General features: G+C 58.9%; 2 protein-coding genes across 8 annotated transcripts in view; one reads left to right on the top strand and one right to left on the bottom strand.

Moving 5' to 3' along the window:
- Nucleotides 1–7012, top strand: part of CUX2 (cut like homeobox 2) — a 66091-nt gene extending 59079 nt beyond the window's left edge. For all 7 annotated transcript variants that reach the window (XM_027689515.1, XM_027689517.1, XM_027689516.1 and 4 more), the window contains 7 exons: nucleotides 360–461; nucleotides 1105–1880; nucleotides 2322–2481; nucleotides 2903–3172; nucleotides 3390–3578; nucleotides 3684–3957; nucleotides 4441–7012. In XM_027689515.1, coding sequence (XP_027545316.1) covers nucleotides 360–461; nucleotides 1105–1880; nucleotides 2322–2481; nucleotides 2903–3172; nucleotides 3390–3578; nucleotides 3684–3957; nucleotides 4441–5104 — 2435 coding nt within the window. In that variant the 3' untranslated portion in view covers nucleotides 5105–7012. The remainder of the gene's footprint in view (nucleotides 1–359; nucleotides 462–1104; nucleotides 1881–2321; nucleotides 2482–2902; nucleotides 3173–3389; nucleotides 3579–3683; nucleotides 3958–4440) is intronic.
- Nucleotides 7013–8305: 1293 nt separating this feature from the next.
- PHETA1 (PH domain containing endocytic trafficking adaptor 1) lies at nucleotides 8306–10736 on the bottom strand. Its single transcript, XM_027689501.1, has 2 exons — nucleotides 10578–10736; nucleotides 8306–10081 (listed from the first exon to the last, which is right to left on the bottom strand). Exon 2 carries the CDS (start codon nucleotides 10068–10070, stop codon nucleotides 9324–9326), a length of 747 nt encoding a protein of 248 aa, XP_027545302.1. The 5' UTR covers nucleotides 10071–10081; nucleotides 10578–10736; the 3' UTR covers nucleotides 8306–9323.
- Between the last annotated feature and the right edge of the window lie 1512 nt (nucleotides 10737–12248).

The following is a 12248-nucleotide window of genomic DNA, read 5'->3' as shown; positions in this document are numbered from 1 at the left end:
TTATCCCCTGGATCCTGTCCACCATTAACCCTTCACCTGCACAGCCAGGAGGGCACAGTGCCAGGGATGGGGATGTGGTCCCCATGCCCATGTCTCTGCTCAGCACCCCACGTGCCAGTGTGGAGCGGGTGCCCTTGGATGGGATGAGCAAGGTGGTGGAAGGTGCCATGCCAGAGGCAGGAGCTGGCAGCCACAGCTCCCGGGGCTCCGGTAGCGACTAATCGGGAGTGACATTTGTCTTCAAACCAGCATCCCTAAAAATAACTGAACATGAGGAGCAGTAAATACTTCCTGACATACAAGTGGAGCTTGTAAAACCAGCGCCGGTGACAAAGCTGTTATCCTGCCTCTTTGATCAGGTAGCATCACGCCGCGGATCAGGACACCAGAGACCGGCTCCGACGACGCCATCAAAAGCATCCTGGAGCAGGCAAAGAAGGAGATCGAGTCGCAAAAGGGAGGTAAGTGCTGGCATAGGGTGGCCCCGAGGGGTGGCTGAGCCCCTGGGTGATGTGTGGCTGTGGGTCCCACCCCAAAAATGGCCTTTTCTGGGGGCATTCACACACTGATATCCACAGAGAATTTTTTGGGCATGGTGGAAAGAAATAAATGCTGTCAAGGATGGAAAAATCGCCATGCAGCACTGTTCATATCTGGGCTTTCGGAAACTTTGGATGCACTTTTTCTCCCCCCTGCCCCAAAACAGATGATTAAATGAGGATGCACAATCCATCTGGCACAAGGAATCATTAAAGCAGCTGTGCTCACAGTAAATTACAAGAAATGAAATACATTAAAACAGGTAGTCTGCTGAGAAAGCAGAATCCTGGAGAATTGAATTAGACGGGAACAGTGGAAAAACAGACAGGGAAAACAAACATGTTTGTCTATCGTGTCGTTGGTAATGGGATTTATTTTGCAATCATCAAAAAAGAAGCTGTCTTTGAGTCGGAGTGTTGAAGCTTAGTGGGCGCTGCTGGTCCTACTCTGCGCCCACATCCAAACCAGACTGGGATAAATCCCTTTTCCTCCTGCGTTTTGAATTACGGCCACATAGTATGAACAGTGTGTCCTCGGGGCTCCCCTCACCCCTTTTCTCCACAGGGGAACCCAAGGCACCATCAGCATCGCAGGCAGTGGCCAACGGGGCGGGCGGCAGCAGCTCGGAGGACGCCATCAAGAGCATCCTGGAGCAGGCGCGGCGGGAGATGCAGGCACAGCAGCAGGCGCTGCTGGACATGGAGTCGGGGGGCAGCGGGCGCCCCGCGGACCCGGCACCCGCCGAGCGCTCCACGCTGGCCACCGTCAGCCAGAACGTCACCCCCGCCTACGTGAAGCAGGAGGAGGGGAGCGGGGCCAGCCCCGGCCCCCCGCAGACGCCCCTGGCCGTCCTCTCTCCCGCCGCCTTTGTCCAGAGCATCATCCGGAAGGTGAAGTCGGAGATTGGTGACGCCGGCTCCTACTTCGACCAGCACTGGGCGTCGGAGCGGAGCCTGCTCAGCCGGCCCTACACCTCTGTCTCACCTTCGCTCTCCTCCTCCTCCTCGAGCTACTCCAGCATGGCCAATGGCCGGGGCTGGCCGCGGGGTGAGCCCGGCGAGGGTGGCACCAACGAGGATGAGCTGCCGCCGGCGGATGAGGAGCCCCACCGGCTGTCGGAGATGAAGGCAGAGGGAGCCGGTGCGGAGCCAGCGGCCGGTGGGCGTCTCTCCTACTATCCCACGTACGTGCCACGGACCCTGAAGCCCACCGTGCCACCGCTGACGCCGGAGCAGTATGAGATGTACATGTACAGGGAGGTGGACACGCTGGAGCTGACCCGGCAGGTCAAGGAGAAATTGGCCAAGAATGGCATCTGCCAGAGGATCTTCGGGGAGAAGGTACCAGCCTGGAGGGGGGGGGGGTCCAGTGTCCCCTCCACAAGCCAGAGCCCAGGGCTAGTTGGTGGCCTTCACCAGCTCCTTCCAGGATCCCCCTTCTCCCCAGTGGCTTTCCCCTGGGAGGATGCTGAGTCCTCAGGATCTGACCCAACCCCATACGGTCTCCCAGTGGTCACCACTAACTGGTTGGTGGCACTTCCCACCAGGAATGCCCAGTCCCTGTGCAGAGACCTGCTTGGACCACCCTCCCATCCCACTGGGTATCCCACTATCAACATCCGTGGCTAGGGGCAAGGGGTCCAGATGTGCCATGGGGCAACAGGTGGCAGAGGGTGACAGCCTAATTCCCCTCCCTTTACATGGGGAGGGAGGACAGGCAGCATCCCAGTGCTGGGGGGAGTCATCCCACCTTCGGCGAGTGACATGTGCCTGGTGCCCTAGGTGCTGGGACTGTCCCAGGGCAGCGTGAGTGACATGCTGTCGCGGCCCAAGCCATGGAGCAAGCTGACACAGAAGGGTCGGGAGCCCTTCATCCGCATGCAGCTCTGGCTGACCGACCAGCTGGGCCAGGGCATCAGCCAGCAGCCCACACCATCCCAGGGTAAGTGACACTGCTGTCCCCCTATCTCAGTGGTTCCCATGTGCCATCAGTGTCCCTAACCCTTCTGTGTCCATCCTCTGCATCCAGGATATTTGTCCTGCTCCCACCTCAGCTTCTAGAAGAGCTGTCCCTGCCACCTCCAGCACCCACACCCTCATCCTGGGAAGTCCCTTTCATCCCCAACCTCCTTAATTTAAAACAAAAAAGAGGAAAGCCACATAAAAAGTCTTTGGCTTCATGCCTGGCATAAAACAGTAATGAATTTTTTTATGTTAGTGTCATTTTCTGTCTTTAATTAGCCCACTGGCATCTCCTGCTTTCCCATAGCCACTGGAGGGCAGAGCCACAGGCGTCCCTCAAAATAACCTTCTTGTGCTGTCCCTCCCGCCGTCCCCTGACCCCTGTCCCCGGTGTCACACAGCCAGCCCAGCGGAGCCCCAGCCATCGCCCTCGCCGCCCCCCAGCCCCGCCGAGCACGACAAGGGCTGCCAGGAGCCCCTCACCCTGGCCCTGGAGAGCAGCAAGGAAAACCAGCAGCCCGAGAGCCGGTCGACGCCCACGCTGGGTGGGAAGACGTATCCCAACAGCCAGGGACCCGTGGGCATCCAGGAGATCGTCGCCATGTCCCCGGAGCTGGACACCTACTCCATCACCAAGAAGGTCAAGGAGGTCTTGACGGACAACAATTTAGGTGCGGACCCTCTCTCCGCCCGGGTTTTCGGGAGCTGCTGGTGAGGCTGCATGGATCCAGCACTCCAATTCCCATAGATGCAAGCCCCCATGGTTCGCTCAAGGCGATTCCAGGAGGATGCTGGCTGGGAAATGGGGTGTGCCCACTCCACAGGGGGACTATAGAGCTCATCCCACTGCTCTACCCCCTCTAACCACCTCTGCTTCTCCTCCGCCAGGCCAGCGGCTGTTTGGGGAGAGCATCCTGGGCCTGACGCAGGGCTCGGTGTCCGATCTCCTCTCCAGGCCCAAGCCGTGGCACAAGCTGAGCCTGAAGGGGAGGGAGCCCTTCGTCCGGATGCAGCTCTGGCTCAATGACCCCCACAATGTGGAGAAGCTGCGTGACATGAAGAAGCTGGAGAAGAAAGGTGAGGGTTGGGGTGACACGGCCTCACTGGGGTCAGGGTGCTGTCTGGGCGGGGGGTCCCGGGCCGGGGGGCGAGCGGTGCGCAGCTGGGTGTCCTCTCCTGCAGCCTACCTGAAGCGCCGGTACGGGCTGATGAGCGCCGGCTCGGACAGCGAGTCCCCCAGCGCCCGCTCCGAGTGCGCCAGCCCCAGCGTGCCGCCACAGGACATCAGCCTCCTCCAGATCAAGAAGCCACGGGTGGTGCTGGCCCCAGAGGAGAAGGAAGCCCTGAAGAAAGCCTACCAGCTGGAGCCCTACCCCTCCCAGCAGACCATCGAGCTGCTCTCCTTCCAGCTCAACCTCAAGACCAACACTGTCATCAACTGGTTCCACAACTACAGGTACGGGCACTCCTGGGCTTCAGTCATCTGATGGTGCTGTGCCACCAAGGTGGTGTCACTGCTCTTCTTCCAGCCTTCCCAGCCCCTCTTCCCTAAATGGGAGGTGCAGACCCACACATGGTCACTGGAGGTCCCCAGGTGTGGGATTGTAGCCAAAATGCTGCCTGTGCCCTGGCTGGTGGGTGTTCAAGAGTGTTGACCACCTTGAGTCATGTTGAGCATCTTAAAGCAGTTTCCGTGCTCAAATCCCCCTGCTCACTGGAGCAGGAGTTCCACAATGGGTGGGGGAAAGCCTTCTGGAGGCTCCTGGAGCACAGGATTCATCCCTACAGCAGCCCAGCAGCACAGGCTTCATCCTTAGGCAGTATTGTAGGTGTACACATCCCATTTTTCTGGCTGGAGATGCTCTTTCAAGACATGCAGTGTCTGTGACACGGGGTGAGGGGTGGAGGTCGCTGACCCTCCGCTGTTGTGTCCCGGCAGGTCACGGATGCGCCGGGAGATGCTGGTGGAGGGCGCTCAGGACAACGACACGGACCCAGAGCAGAGTGGTGGGACGGCCATCCCCGGGCGCCAGGCCCCCCACAGCCCCGACTCGGACGCCGAGGATCGTAAACCCGTGTTCGCGGGGTGCGAGCACCCCTGTGCTGCTGTGCCTGTGAAGGTGAAGGAGGAGCAGGGGGACACGGGCGGCTGGAGCCGCCAGCGGGACTCACACAGCCCGGCCGGGGCGGACGAGGGGACCGGACCTCCCCAGGAGGAGCGGGGGGCAGCCCCCTACGTTGCCGCCCCCAGCACCGGCAGCCTCCCGCGGCGGGGAGGCCGTGCCGGTGCCACCGCCGGGGGACCCCCAGCGCCACCACCGCCACACCCCGACAGCTCCCAGTCCTCCGCAGGGTCATCCCGTTGCAGCTTGGAGGTCTCCCCAACATCACCCTCGGCGGCTTCCTCACCTGGCCTCACTGGCTCAGCCTCACCGGGACCATCCTCCGCCGGGCCGGTCTCACCGGCGCTCCCGCCAGCTCCCGGCCCCCGGCTCAGCACCAGCGTCCAGCGGCGCCACGAGAAGATGGCCAACCTCAACAACATCATCCACCGCCTGGAGCGGGCTGCCAACCGCGAGGAGGCCCTCGAGTGGGAGTTCTGAGCCCCCCTCGCCGCCCTAAATATATATATACACAGCCACATATATATATATATATTTTGATAAATTGCAGTGTGCACCGAGAGGCGACGCTGGCGCCACGGAGGGGAGCGCCCGTGGAGAAAGGGGGGACCCTCCCCCCCCACCCCGCTATGAAGCCACCCCCTGGCTTTGTTTTAAATGTGAAAAAACTGGGAACAATTTTAGAAAAGAAAAACAAAACAAAAAATATTTATAGACCTCTTTTAGATATTTTAATAAAAGGATACTTTGGAATTTATTAACAGCTTAAGCTGCTTTGATATTAAAGATAGCTATAAAATCAAGATGATGTAGCAGTCGTGTCATTAAATGTACACTGAAGTCTTGTAGTTTGCCACTGGATGAGATTAAAAACAAATAAAAAAACCCCAAACGAAAACCAACCCACAGAAAAGACTTTTTGAGCAAAGCCATCAAGAAGCACTATGAGACTGACCAAATTTAAGAAACTTTTGCAGTTTCCACCCCTGTCTGTAAGACACTGCATCGCTTCTGCCCCAGCCAGAGACTGCGTCCTAGTCCCTGAAGACTCTAAAGCGACCCCCCGACGCCATCGAGTATGTATTTAGTTCTGGTGGTTTATGTTTTTGGAAGCCTTTGTAACACAGAATGTCCCGTGCGGTTGTATATGTTGTAGAGATGTCTGCAATAGCCTCCTGGAACAAGATGTAGCATGGTCCCAACGCCGTCCCTCGCGCTTCCTCCAGCCGGCGACCGGTGGCAGCTCCCCTGCGGCGCAATGCGGCTGACGCCAGCTCCCAAGGGAAGAGAGAAAATATGGCAACAGCAAAGAAAGCAAACTGTGCTTGGGATTTTGGGAGCGAGGTGGGAAGAGGTACCTGGATGTGATGCTCGGGGATGGCACCAGCTTGCTGGGGATGGACATCCATCCCATCCCTGTTCCCTGTGCTCTGCCATAGTCCATTTGGGAAAGGAAAAGAGATGGAGCCTCCCTGGGGCAGCAGTGCTTGGGGTGAGCACCCAAAATTCATGAGCCCTGCTCTGCTCAGGGCTGCTCCAGCATCACAGCCAGCTCTTGTGGCTGAAGCACTTTTTTTAGGGAGAGCACCCGGGTAGGAGGAGCATCCCCTTCCCACAGCTGTGTCCCAGGCAGTGGCTGTTGGTGGAGCCAGGATGAGCCCTGGGATGTCTCACCTGCCTGAATTGGGCAAGCTCAGCCCTGAACTGGGCAAAGCACTATCGAGCTTTGGCTTTCCAGGGTTGATCCTGTGCAGGATCAGCTCAGTGGTGGCACCATCCTGGCATGCTCCCTGTCCCCCACCCTGACCCCACCACCTCCAGCCAGCCTGTGCTGACAAAATGCCTTTAAACGATTCAGGGTGGCCCATGCTGGGCTGCCCTGCCCTGTCCCTGCCATCGCCCACCAAGGCCTGCGCCACCAGGAGGGCTCCCTGCCAGGCTCCCAGGCTATGCATTGACTGATTTTCCACTGTAAACATTTTTATCAGAATAGAAGGTATTTTTATATTCAGGTGGTGGTGGATGAGCAATGCTGAAGGTGCCTCAGCGAGGGCACAGCTCTCCTTGCCCACCTGCCCTGCCCCAGCGTGCCCACGGCCGCTCTTTTCCCTGCCACCACACTGAGGAAGGTCGAGGTGCAACCATTGACTGCCTTCTCCGTCATGTGCTAGCGGGAGCTTTAGTGGAATGGGACTTGAGGAAGCACTTAGGATAGTCCTGAACATGGCAATCCTGTCGTATGAAAGCCAGCGGGACATACCGGTCACGTTTTTGTTAGGCTCATGTTCTGTACTTCAAAAGTTTCTATGAGATCGATGAACTTTGTTTAAACAATTTTGGAAGGAACAAGTTCTGTAAAGAGCCACTAAATACAGAAGTTGGATACGACTCTGGCCTTGGGTTGTGTTTTGTCCGGAGTTGGTGGGATGTGATCTCTGCTCAGTTTCACCCAGTGCCTGGTGTTGCCACCCTTGGAAGTCACAGCTTTGCTTTGGGGTTGTGGCCATAAACATATCCCAGTGACTGGGGGGTAAAAAATAGGGTGACAGATGGGGCTAGTCCACCTCAGGGTGTGATCCTCTCCCATGAAATTCCTGTGCCCATCCCTGCTGAAGGTTTGTTCCTGCTCCATGGGGTAGCTCAGTATCGTCCAGCGTGAGTTTCGGCTTGGTTTATCATAAAATCGTATCATGGAATGCTTTGGGTTGGAAGGGACCTTAATGCCCATCTCATTCCAACCCCCTGCCATGGACAGGGACACTTTCCACTAGACCAGGTTGCCCAAAGCCCCATCCAACCTGGCATTGCCAGTGGCACCACACCCCAGCATGGCTCTTCTTTGGAGCCGACCATCACCAGGCAAGTTGGCAGCTCCAACACGAGGCAGGGCTGTTTGTCTGATGAATTAAGAAATCCATATGTTGCCTATCTGTTTAAGCTTGTTTGTCGGATAACATGTTGGGAAGGACTTATTTTTAATGAATATCTGAACGTGTGGAGAAGCTGGGCCAGCTGCCATAGAAACTGGAATCTTCCTCTGCTGGGAAGGACAGGGCCACATCAACCATCTGGGGGCTGCGGGTGCAGCTGCACCCCGGCTGCCCTTGGCACTGGCTCCAAATGCCAAAACATGTAGCTGGGTGCCGTGCCCAGCCAGGAGCAGGGCTCCATGCTCAGCAGAGCTCTTGGCAAGCAGAAACCCTGGCTGGTTTCAAGCCTGTTTCCCCAAGAGGTGATCCCCCGACCTCCGCAAGACCCTGTGTTAGCAAGAAGCTGGAGGCATTCACGCAGTGGGGTGTCGTGGGCAGAGACGTGGGGACATGTTGGGCCCTTTTATAAGGGCAGAGTCCTCGGTCGCTGTGTAGCACCAACACCAGCCCTGGCAAGGGGACAGATATTTTGTCCCTGGTTAAGACCCATCCCTGCCATGGGACCACCCCGGCACTGGGTGTCCTGATGTTCCCAGGGTGGCACCATCCCGTCCCATGTCTGCAGGAAGATGTGAGGCTCTAGGGCACTGCAAGACCCTGGCACTGGCCATCTCCCCCTCCGGTGATACAGTCCCTGACCAGCCCCGCTGACGTGGTGGCGACAAGATGGAGACTAAAACAGAGGATTAATTCCCACCTGGACCCTCCTCCCCAGGGGCTTAAAGGCACAAACAAGAACCAGGGCCAGGAGGGAATTTCTGAAACAACTTTTATTGTCACAAAATCTTGTGTCTGTCCCAAGGGGGCAAAGGGAGCCAGAGCCAGCCAGCCCAAAGCTGGGACATCCTGACTGCTCCCCCGTTACCCAGGGCAGGTCACCCCATCTCCAGGCCAGCAGCCTGAGTGTCTCTTGGGGAAATAAGAGAGAAACACTGGCATGAGACACCAGCTTTGGCACATGAATCATCCCTCACGCTCCGCTGCTGACACACACATTCCCATTTGCCACTGTGAGCGATGCTTCCCCTTAGTGAACTGGCACAGGGATGTTGTGCTGTCCCAAAATATCCACAAGCAAGGCAGTGTCCGCAGCTGCTGCGTTCCCCTGGGGTCTGACCCCCCCGAATTCAGTGGAGGGGTTGCAAGCAGCAGTGGCCCTGTAATGCCCGGGGCCGGGTGTCACCAGCCCCCCTGGCAGCCGGAGCGTGCGGTGCTTCTGCTGCTGCTAAGGAAGGGCTGCACTCACTGATATTTTCATTTCAAACCACATCCTGCTGGAGCAGAGGGATCTGGCGGAGCTCAGCCGACCTCAGGCTTGTGCTGGGCAGGGAGGGGAAGTTGGTAACAGGCTCTCCAGCTGTGAAACACCCACACAGGCACTCAGGCAGGCAAGATCCCATCAAAATTCTCCTCTCAAAGTATTGTCTATGCATGATTGCACTGCAAGAGCATCAAGAGGCCCCACCAGATCCAGAGCAGTGGTCAATTCCCAGGAGGCATCAGTGAGTGGTTCATAGGTTGCTTGTGCTGAGTGGGCCACCCCACAGCCACATCTGGGTGTGACTGGAGGGTGCATCCCTGCCTGGCACGAGATGCCCATTTCACCATCATGGAGCAGCACTTGGCGCTGGGCGCTCACTGGCACCATCAAGGTGTCCATCACCACCACAGACAGGGCTGCACATCCCAGGGTGAGGAGGGGCAGCACCAAGGATGACCACCTCCACCCTGCCACAGGTCCTGGTGGGTTCCCAGGGCTTGGCCGCCACTCAGGGCCGGGGCCCACGCTGCTTCTCCAGCCAGTCCTGCCGCAGCCGGGCCACCTCCCGGCTGTACCGCTCGTGGAGCTGGCAGAAGGTGGATGGGCTTTCCACCGTGGCCTCACCGTTCAACACCCGCCTGCGTGGTGGCAGCGGCGGGGGCAGCGGGGTCCCCTCGTCATCATTCCCACCGCAGCCAGAGGTGTCCAGTGGCTGGCCCACTCCCAAGGCATTGTTCCACATGGCGCAGCCATTCTCCTTCGGCAGGATGGCGGGCAGAGCTGGCAGCCGCTCCGGGGACTGCTTTGGCTTCCAGGAGCTGGGAGACTCCCGGGAACTCCCACATCCACCAGCCAGCCCCCAGCGTATCTCCTCCAGCTGCTTCTCCAGCTCCCGCACCACCAGCCGCATGTAGTCGAAGCTGGCTCGGGACAGCGACTTCACCCACGACTCCATGGCCGCCTGGCTCTCGGCCGCCAGCACATAGGTGCGGGATTTGGTGCCGCTAAAGCGGATGGCGAAGGCGAAATCCTCGGCTGACTCACAGAGCTCCACGTTGCAGCCCTCCAGCACGATGACGCCCACCGGCTCCCGGCTCTCCCGCTCCTCAAAGTAGAAGAGCATGTTGCCCTTGAGCACGAACCAGCGGCGGTGATATGCCGTGTGCCGCTCGCCGCGCTTGTAGAGGAAGCCGGAGTTGTCGGCAGGGGAGTCGCAGGTGGCATAGAAGGCCAGGCTCCGCTCGTTCAGCTTCATGGCTCCGCGCCCTGCGGGGACAGAGGGTGCTCAGCGCCCGCCGCACCCGGGCGGCTGCGCCTTAATTGCATGAGAATAAACCATCGGCTTTTTGTTCCCGGTGGCGCCAGACCCGACGCGCAGGAAATGGAGGTGGTGAATAAACAACCCTGGGATACTTGGGATAACACCGCCCTCAGCCAAGGTGCTGTGTCCAGCGAGTGCTGGGTGGGTTGTGGCTCCTTGGGGCTCGCTGGGGAGGTTTCTCTCCCCAATAGAGTGTTTTCCCGCGAAGGAGCCCCAGGCAGGGCTTGTCCCGGTGCCCCACGTCACCTGGCACAGGTGATCTTCCCGCCGGCGCCGTGTTTGCCGTGTGGTTCCGCTCCTCCCCACGGCGCCCAGGGAGGGTTTTGGATGGCGCCGCGGATCCGGCTGCGGCTCCAGAGAGCCGTGACCATGAACCCTGTCACCCAGGCGAGGCCACGGCTCCCCTTGTCCCCTGATCGCCGTGCTAGGCTTTCCACCCACCTGGACTCAGCCTCTACCTCGGCTCTCCGGCGGTCACCAGCACCAGCGACGCGCGGGCGGCCGTGGAGGCCGTGGGAGCGCTGGATCCGAGGTCGGACGGTGTAAAGGGGCTTTGCGGGCCCCTCTCCCTCTCCCGCCCGGTCACCTTTGTCCTCGGCTCACGCCGGCCCGGCCCCCGGGCGGAGCGCTGCTCCCGCCCGCCTCCGCCACCGCCCATCGCCACGGCCCCGCGCGGCCCGCGGGCGGGAGGAGGAGCTGGAAAACCGCTCCGGAGCTCACCCCCGGGGCTCAGAGCTCCTGGCTCGACCCAAAGCCCTCGGCCGGTAACAGTTCCTCACACCGGGACTTAGCACCGGGGAGAGAGAGAGGAATGCGGGAAGAGGTGGGGGCACGTATCGAGGTGTGCGGGAGAGATGCACATCCAGGGATGTATAGATGGATGTACGCGTGGATGTATGAGTGGATATATACATGGACATACGCAGGGTGTACATGTGGGTGTACTCATGGGTGGGAAGCCCAGGTGTTTAGTGCTGAAAGTGGCTGCACATTGAATTTTTGATCAGATTCTGGGAACAAAGAATTGGGATCCTGGGAGCGTCTGGCAGGGAATGGGCAGAGGTCAGTGGATGAGGTGGACAGCACAAACCCACAAAGAGGGCTGGAGGTGAAGGCAGCAGGGCAGGGTCCTGGGTGGGAGAATCTGCAGGGGACCAGGCTGCAATTCCTGTCAACTCTCCTGAGCTTCCAGGCGTGTCTTTGGGAGAAGCTGGGCCAAAGCTGAGTGAGGGTGCTTTAGTGTAGAGGAACAGAAGGAGCTGAGTGGCCTGGATGGCATCGGGGGGGGGGGCAGGTGACAGCTGACACAAGGAGCAGGGAGTGATGAGCCATTAGCTGGGCACTGGAGCTGCCGGGTGTTGTGCCACGGTGTGGGTAGAGCCCACGGCCCCCTCGCTCCTTCCTGCCCACGGGCACCACATGGCACTGGAGCCGCTGATGGACCCTCGGACGGGTGGCCAGTGCTTGCCCCATCTGGGCCAAGGGTGAGTGGGTCCGGCTGTGCCGAGCGCTGGGGCCAGGGCTGGATCTCCCATTGCTGGTACCCACGTCCCAGGACGACCATAAACCTTCTGGCTGGGAGAAACCTCCAGTCTGACTTCTGCTCTTGGTTGGCCTTCCAGGCTGAAAGTGTCACCAGCCCAAGAACCACCTTGGCAGTGCTGCTGTCCTCACCATGTCCCAGTAAACACCAGAGTCAAGGATTTGCTCTCCTTATCACTGTCCCTTTCCTCCAGTTTCTTCATCCCCCTGCTCTGCTCTATGGCCATGTGTATATTTTAGCAATCCCGCTGTTGGCGACCATTTTACAGGTCCCCATCCCAGAAATCCTGCTGTCGGTGACCTCTGCCACGGGTTGTGGTCCTCACCACTCTCCCCTTAGATGCCCCCACCTCCCTACACAGCTGCTCAAGGCTTTGCAATCTTCTGCTTGTGTCAGAGGTTTTCAGTTCACCGAGGGCTTTCCCTATCACCTGCAGACTTTCATTTTCAGGCTATAAAAAGGGATTTAAACCAGCACTAAAACCATCAGGGCTTTATCTTCCCTCCTGAGCTGAGCAGCTCTGTTCAAGGTCGCTGGTGGGAAGTCTCAGGTCTCTGCACCACTTATCT

The sequence above is a fragment of the Neopelma chrysocephalum genome, unplaced genomic scaffold, assembly GCF_003984885.1.
Source record: "Neopelma chrysocephalum unplaced genomic scaffold, ASM398488v2 Primary Assembly neopelma1_77, whole genome shotgun sequence".
Lineage (NCBI taxonomy): Eukaryota > Metazoa > Chordata > Aves > Passeriformes > Pipridae > Neopelma > Neopelma chrysocephalum.
The sequence above is the reverse complement of the archived record's forward strand: the minus strand, read 5'-3'. Positions and strand labels throughout refer to the sequence as shown.

What these genes read in the sequence shown, in the direction of transcription:
- PHETA1 (XM_027689501.1), bottom strand. Translation starts at nt 10,070, where the DNA reads ATGAAGCTGAACGAGCGGAGCCTGGCCTTCTATGCCACCTGCGACTCC.